The sequence below is a fragment of the Equus quagga genome, chromosome 1 (assembly GCF_021613505.1).
Source record: "Equus quagga isolate Etosha38 chromosome 1, UCLA_HA_Equagga_1.0, whole genome shotgun sequence".
NCBI lineage: Eukaryota > Metazoa > Chordata > Mammalia > Perissodactyla > Equidae > Equus > Equus quagga.
In genome coordinates, this window is record NC_060267.1 from 33,978,722 (window position 1) to 33,986,002 (window position 7,281).

At 51.2% G+C, this 7,281-nt stretch overlaps 1 protein-coding gene across 1 annotated transcript; it reads left to right on the forward strand.

Annotated features, from left to right (window-relative positions):
- Positions 1-1,638: 1,638 nt before the first annotated feature.
- On the forward strand, positions 1,639-6,409 carry BHLHE41 (basic helix-loop-helix family member e41). Its single transcript, XM_046683017.1, has 5 exons — positions 1,639-2,039; positions 2,178-2,241; positions 2,573-2,680; positions 3,007-3,118; positions 3,585-6,409. Exons 1-5 carry the CDS (start codon positions 1,978-1,980, stop codon positions 4,670-4,672), a joined length of 1,434 nt encoding a protein of 477 aa, XP_046538973.1. The 5' UTR covers positions 1,639-1,977; the 3' UTR covers positions 4,673-6,409.
- Positions 6,410-7,281: the final 872 nt, after the last annotated feature.

Sequence of the window (7,281 nt, forward strand, 5' to 3'; positions counted from 1 at the left end):
CCGCCGGAGTCACGAAGCCAGACGCGGCGCGCGTCTCCGCCCGGGACTCTGGAGACTGCAGCAGTGCGCGGCGCGGCCGCTGTCCGGGCGGCTCCTGGGGGCGGGGAGGAGTCGCGACTCCTGCAGACACGTGACCTCCTCCCAGCCGCCGCTTCCCGCGACCCAGATCCGTCCCCGGAACCCGCGCTTGGCGGGGCGGGCTGGGGGACACGTAGCGACGGCCCCAGTCCCAGCCGCGCCCCGGTGCGTGTGCATTCGGGGTACTTCTTCCCTTGGTCCACGTGCCAGTGGCGATCGTGACTGGTTCGGGGATCACCCAGGAGAATGTAAATCTTACTCTTGGTGCAGGAAGGAAAGATCTTTGGTTTTTATATCTGTCTACCGATATATAAAGAAATTAATATATATTCTCTCCATCCCACCCCCGGCAGACCAGAGTAGCGGCAGCGGGGCCAGAGACCTGGGAGTCCCTCAGGACATGCTTTCCCCTGGCCTCCAAGGCCGCAGCCGCCCGCTGCGCCGGGCGGCATGGGCTGTGCGCATCTCTGGGCACCTCCCGGTAACTCTCACTAGCAGTGAGTCATGCTCCGGGGTGGCTCTGGGGAAAGGTAGCCCGGCTCGTGCTGGTCTGTGCTTCCCCGCGCCCGGCGCCGCGGCTGCAGGAAGAGCGCGCGCGCGCGCGCACGGGCTCCCCGCGCAGTGATGTGGCAGCAGCCGCAGGTCGGATCACGTTGCTGGCCCTGTGCTGGTACCCGTTTGAGACAGGATTAAGGAGGGAGGCTTTGGAGGTGCCAGCGGTAGTAAACGTGGGCTCTGCACACTCCTAGTGTCGCTTATCGCACGAGGAGTGGGGGGCGGGGAAAGCACCCAGCGCCACCCGAGGCGTGGAGGGGCGGCGGAGTTTCGCGGGCGAGTGATAGTGCTGCATTGCCTTTCCGCGGTAGCCCCTCTCGTGCCACCCCCCGTCTCCCCCTCCCTCCCCGCCGCGTTCCTCCGGGAGCACCAGAGGCCCCAAACGTCGTCATCTGCTGCTGTGATTAGTGGCACCGCAATTCCGGCTGCTGCGGGAAGTTTGGGTGGCCCAGGGACACCGTGTCGCCGAAAGAGACTTGGATTGCGACATTCTGACCCACTGACTACATTTTCATTTATCTTAAATCCTTCAGGAAACAGATTTCAAGTTGCCCCTTTTGGAGGCGACCTCCAACCGGGGCCAAGGGGGGTCCCCCCAGGCCACTGAGCGGTGAGCAAACAAGTCTCCAAATTTTCCTTCGGGACCGAAGTTTACCCACCGCGAATTCTCTTTCTTTTTCCTTTTTCTGGTCCAAACCAACAGTACAGTTGGTGGAAAAGCAAAAAGCCACGTTCACGTTCCTGCACCGTAATGACGGACAAACTGAGGGAGTCGCATTTCGGAGCCGAGGAAGCCCTGGCTGCCCCGCACCCCCTGCGCCCCCTCCCCCTCCCTCAGCTGACTGCATCGCCTTTGGGAAGATGAATAGCTTGGCTGAAGTTGTTTTTCCTTTCCGGTGGCCCTGATCAGGTGTCCCCGCCCCCTCCCGCCGTTCGCCTTCCCTCGCAGCCTGCTTCCAACGCCCCCTCCCGGCCCGGCCCCTCCTCCCCCGCCCCCCTCCGGGCTGGACCGCGGATGGTACGTTCCGCACGTGAGCTGGGTGCTGGTCTGGCCGGCGACGCGCGTGCCCTGTGGCCAAACACTGCCCGGAGTGAGAGCAAACTACCAGCGCAGTGGGGCCGGCGCGAGTGTGCGTGCGTGTGTGTGCGTGTGTGTGCGAGAGGGCGAGCGCGGTGGGAGGGGGGGACCAACTGCTTCACACTTTCAACACTGCACTGAAGAGAGAGAGAGAGAGAGAGACTGGAGACGCACAGATCCCCCCAAGATCTCCAAAAGCTACCGTCCCACAGATTATAGAACAGAACCCCAAAAATCGAAACAGAGGAAACGGACAGCGGTTGAACATGGACGAAGGAATTCCTCATTTGCAAGAGAGACAGTTACTGGAACATAGAGATTTTATAGGGTAAGGTGCAGGCACCCTTGCGAATATCTGTGTAGGCTTCAGTTTGATTTTTTTTTTCTTCTCCAGAAAGTGGTATGGAGCGGGCGAGGGCAGAGCACCTCCCCGAATGGGTGCCTGATGCTGATTTCTGTTTTGCAGACTGGACTATTCTTCTTTATATATGTGTAAACCCAAGAGGAGCATGAAGCGAGACGACAGCAAGGTAAGTGTAAGTTTCCGATGTTCCTCCTAACCTGCCTGGATAGTTAATTAGGGCCAGTGATTTCACAGCGAAGCTCTGCCCTCAAATATATTCCAGCCCTTGAGCTTCCCCAACTGTGAATTTTAAGTCGTTTGCTGGATACTCTCAGGGGGAGATTAAAAATCATACCTGAATTTAGATTGCATTTCAGAATAGTGCAGAGGAAAGAGGTTTCTTGGGCATAGTTTATCACATAGTATGGGGGGGGGGGGGGGGGGGTGGATATTGTTATATCCAGTAAATGAATGTTTAGCTTATTGTTTTCTCTCTTCCATGACTCCCATACATTAAGGATACCTACAAATTACCGCACAGATTAATAGAAAAGAAAAGAAGAGACCGAATTAATGAATGCATTGCTCAGCTGAAAGATTTACTGCCCGAACATCTGAAGTTGACAGTAAGATGCACATTTTCATTCTTTGCTGCTCTCCATGGGTGTGTTAATAGCCTAGTACTCCTCCCGGAGATATCAGAATAAATGTAAATATCAGATGCGATACAACTTGTGCTATAGTGTAGAGTTTCCTACAAACTCAAGAGTAGGTGCTCACAACTGAAGCCAAGAAATCATTTCTAACCTGTCTTGTGGAAAGCTCAAGAAGTATAGGAATAGTACTTCTTTCAAAGTGTTTGCTTAAGTTGCTGTGCTGAATGGAGAGCCAATCAAGCCAAAGGTGTGTTTTTAAGTAACCAAGTGCCCCCTTCTCTTTTGCACCACTGCAGACTCTGGGGCATCTGGAGAAAGCCGTAGTCTTGGAATTAACTTTGAAACACTTAAAAGCTTTAACAGCCTTAACCGAGCAGCAGCATCAGAAGATAATTGCTTTACAGAATGGTAAGTCAGTTCAGGGAGGCCAACCCACCCTGATGAAGCCGGGCAGCCCACAGAGGAGCAGTGTTAGGACTCTTCTCTTCCCCCACCCCCACCTCCTGCCGTGGGCCACGGGCTCCCTCTCATTTGTTAAATTGCTTATACTTTCCCTTCATTGGAAAGTGCCCATTTCCCGCAGCATCCTAGAGGCTTTCAGCAGAACTCAGAGGAATCAGATTTTTATTTAAAGTGGCGGTTGCGCCCTCTCCACTTTGGTTTTTCAGCTGGGAGTAGAGCGCCCCCCAACCCCCCTTCCCACTTCTCCCACCCCCCGCGGCAACCGGTGGATTATATCACTCGAATACAGAGGAAAAACCGAGATCACTTTAGTCAATGCAGGGCCCACGTGATAAGCAGATGTTTTAACGTCGGTATTTTTCTTCTTGCCTCCATTCCTCTGTCCCCACCCCCATCCCCTTCCTCATCCTAGGGGAGCGATCTCTGAAATCGCCCATTCAGTCCGACTTGGATGCGTTCCACTCGGGATTTCAAACATGCGCCAAAGAAGTCTTGCAATACCTCTCCCGGTTTGAGAGCTGGACGCCCAGGGAGCCGCGGTGTGTCCAGCTGATCAACCACTTGCACGCCGTGGCCACCCAGTTCTTGCCCACTCCCCAGCTGTTGACTCAACAGGTCCCTGTGAGCAAAAGCACCGGCGCGCCCTCGGCCGCCGCCCCCGCGGCCGCCCCCTGCCTGGAGCACGCGGGCCAGAAGCTGGAGCCCCTCGCCCACTGCGTGCCGGTCATCCAGCGGACTCAGCCCAGCGCCGAGCTCGCCGCCGAGAACGACACGGACACCGACAGCGGCTACGGCGGCGAGGCCGAGGCCCGGCCGGACCGTGAGAAGAGCAAAGGCGCGGGGGCGAGCCGCATCACCATCAAGCAGGAGCCCCCCGGGGAAGACTCGCCGGCGCCCAAAAGGATGAAGCTGGATTCCCGCGGCGGCCCGGGGGGCGGCGCGGCGGCGGCAGCGGCCGCGCTTCTGGGGCCCGACCCGGCAGCCGCGGCCGCGCTGCTGCGACCCGACGCCGCCCTGCTCAGCTCCCTGGTGGCGTTCGGCGGAGGCGGGGGCGCGCCCTTTGCGCAGCCCGCGGCCGCCGCCGCCCCGTTCTGCTTGCCCTTCTACTTCCTCTCGCCGTCGGCGGCCGCCGCCTACGTGCAGCCCTTCCTGGACAAGAGCGGCCTGGAGAAGTACCTGTACCCGGCGGCGGCCGCCGCCCCGTTCCCGCTGCTCTACCCCGGCATCCCCGCCCCGGCCGCCGCCGCCGCCGCCGCCGCTGCCGCCGCCGCGGCCGCCGCCTTCCCCTGCCTGTCCTCGGTATTGTCGCCCCCGCCCGAGAAAGCGAGCGCCGCCGCCGCCGCGACCCTCCTGCCACACGAGGTGGCGCCCCCTGGGGCGCTGCACCCCCCGCACCCGCACGGCCGCACCCACCTGCCCTTCGCCGGCCCTCGTGAGCCCGGGAATCCGGAGAGCTCTGCTCAGGAAGATCCCTCGCAGCCAGGAAAGGAGACCCCCTGAATCCTTGCACCCCTTTCTTCGAAAGGACGAGGGTTCACGCGGAATAATAATATTAATAAGTTAAAACACCCTTAACGTTTTTAAGGGAGGAAGTGTAATAGATGCACGACAGGCTTTTTTTTTTTAAAAAAAAAAAAAAAAACACAGGTGTTTTGTGTACATTTGGAGTTCCTGTTTTGCTCATCCCTCACCACCCCACCTTCCACACACCCTTTCTTCCCCCACCAGCTGTAAAAGAACCTCTGCGATAGATACTGATTCTTTTTTCTTTAAAGAACTCCCCCAAATAAGTTTTGCCTTTCTTTAGGCCACGTTCCACTATCTTTTAAAATATAGAAGCTAATTCTCGAGGAAGTAAGAATGGTCTGTTCTGTGGCTGAGGGCATTGAACCAGGGCAGGGGGACAGGTGGCTGAGGAGTTGACATGGAACAGCAGGTAGCTGTTTGTTATCTGTGTTTCAGTGCGGTCCTGCCTGCTTCAGGAGGCTTTCCACAAACAGAATGAGGCTCTTTTAGAATTGAATTTACTCTTCAGTATTTTATAATGTTCAGCTTTTTAAAAGGCATATATTTTTCAAAGAGGAAGAGGTGAGGATGCAGTCGCTTGCGTTGCCACCTATTCTGAAGTGGTTTGAATGGTATCCCTTAGTAACTTGAACTTGTTTAAAGAGACACGGAGTTGTGCCATCGTCCGAACTAAGTCAGGGAAGGAGATGGGTGAGGAAGGCCAGAATCATTCTTAGTCCATTTGCTAGCACTTTATTGAGAAATTGACCGTGAATCAATTGACCCATTTTAATTTCATATATATGTATATGAATATATATATATCAAGTGCATCTATTCCCACCCTGGCATTATTTAATCCATCATGATCCTAAGTTTTTATAATCTTGCTGTAAAAAAAAAAAAAGAATGTGCACTGAACTTAAAAGCAAAGAAAGAAAACAAGTCCAAACTGATTTATCCTATATTCTGTTAGATCACAAAAGCGGAGGAAAGCATTAAACTGGTCAGTTTTGATTAGAAATGCTGTAAAGATGTGGAATGAAGCCCTGGGAGGCCTTCCGATCTCCAAGTCTATGTATTTTCTGGAGACCAAACCAGATACCAGATAATCACAAAGAAAGCTTTTTTAATAAGGCTTAAACCAAGACCTTGTCTAGATATTTTTAGTTTGTTGCCAAGGTAGCACTGTGAGGAATCTCACTTGAATGTTATGTAAGGGGTGAGACACAACAGTCTGACTATGAGTGAAGAAAATATCTGGGTCTTTTAGTCAGTTTGGTGCATTTGCTGCTGCTGTTGCTACTGTTTGCCTCAAACGCTGTGTTTAAACAACGTTAAATTCTTAGCCTACAAGGTGGCTCTTATGTACATAGTTGTTAATACATCCAATTAATGATGTCTGACATTGCTATTTTTGTAGGGAGAAAATATGTGCTAATGATATTTTGAGTTAAAATATCTTTTGGGGAGGATTTGCTGAAAAGTTGCACTTTTGTTACAATGCTTATGCTTGGTACAAGCTTATGCTGTCTTAAATTATTAAAAAAAATAAATAAATACTGTCTGCAAGAAACCACCTGGTTTAGAAAAGTTTAGTATGTGAAGATAAACTAGAAATTATCTTTATATTCTAGTATTTTCAGCACTCCGTAAGTTCTATTACTTAAATATTGCCACACTTTTGTGATTTTAAAATTCTTACTAAGGAATAAAAACTTTAATATATGATATGAGACTGTCTAATAATTAAAAAGATAATGGATGCTCGATTAGTTTTAGGGTATCTGTGAATATAGGGATGAAAGTCACTTAGGTTCTCAGAATACAACTTTATTTGTCATTGGCTTAATATCACATGTTTCCAGTGTTCTGCAAGTCTCCGGGCTCTGGCTGTCTCTACCTGCTTGTTCCCAACTTATTTTAGTGAAAAGTGTAAAAGAAAAACCTACCAATCACTTGTGTGGTTTATGTTAGACACAATTCGCTAATATTTTTAAGATTGATGAATTTTTCACTTTTCATCTTTGACACCACATAGCCACTGTAGTATGGTCTGGTGTCTCTCTTTCTCTGGGTCCCCTATAAAATATAGTACCACTTGGGGGTGCTTAATTGATCAGTTTATTTTAGCTCCTTAACCTTTATAAAATAATTCTTTTGTGGGACTTTATCATGGAATTCAAGAAACAGAAATAATTTATAGACTTTTCTCAAATTTATAATCAAATCTGTGATTTGATACAAACTATGTGAAGGATTGTCAATTTGTTAGTTTCAATAATGTTCTTTACAAACCCCTTGATTTTTGAAAGGTGTTGAAATAATAGTCAAAATTTATGAGATGTAGAAAAAGTGCTCCCTCTGCTGACTTTATGGCAATCAAACTACAAGTCTCAGAAAGTGGAGCTGGAAGGAACCTCAGAGATCAGCTTGTCCAGGTCCCTGCACTTGATAATAGGAGGGAAACGAAGCCCAGAGATAGCAAATATATTTCAAAGGTCGCACAGCTACCTGGAGCCAGCACTAGAGGCCAGATCTATCGTATCCCCCAGTCAGTGAACTTCTTCCCACGGCAGCATCTTGAACCAAATAGACTGAAT

Bases quoted from the DNA above. Each gene is read 5' to 3' on its own strand.
- BHLHE41 (XM_046683017.1), top strand. From the start codon at position 1,978: ATGGACGAAGGAATTCCTCATTTGCAAGAGAGACAGTTACTGGAACAT. The intron at 2,040-2,177 runs GTAAGGTGCAGG...TCTGTTTTGCAG, and splicing joins GAACATAGAGATTTTATAGG to ACTGGACTATTCTTCTTTAT. The intron at 2,242-2,572 runs GTAAGTGTAAGT...CCATACATTAAG, and splicing joins TGAAGCGAGACGACAGCAAG to GATACCTACAAATTACCGCA.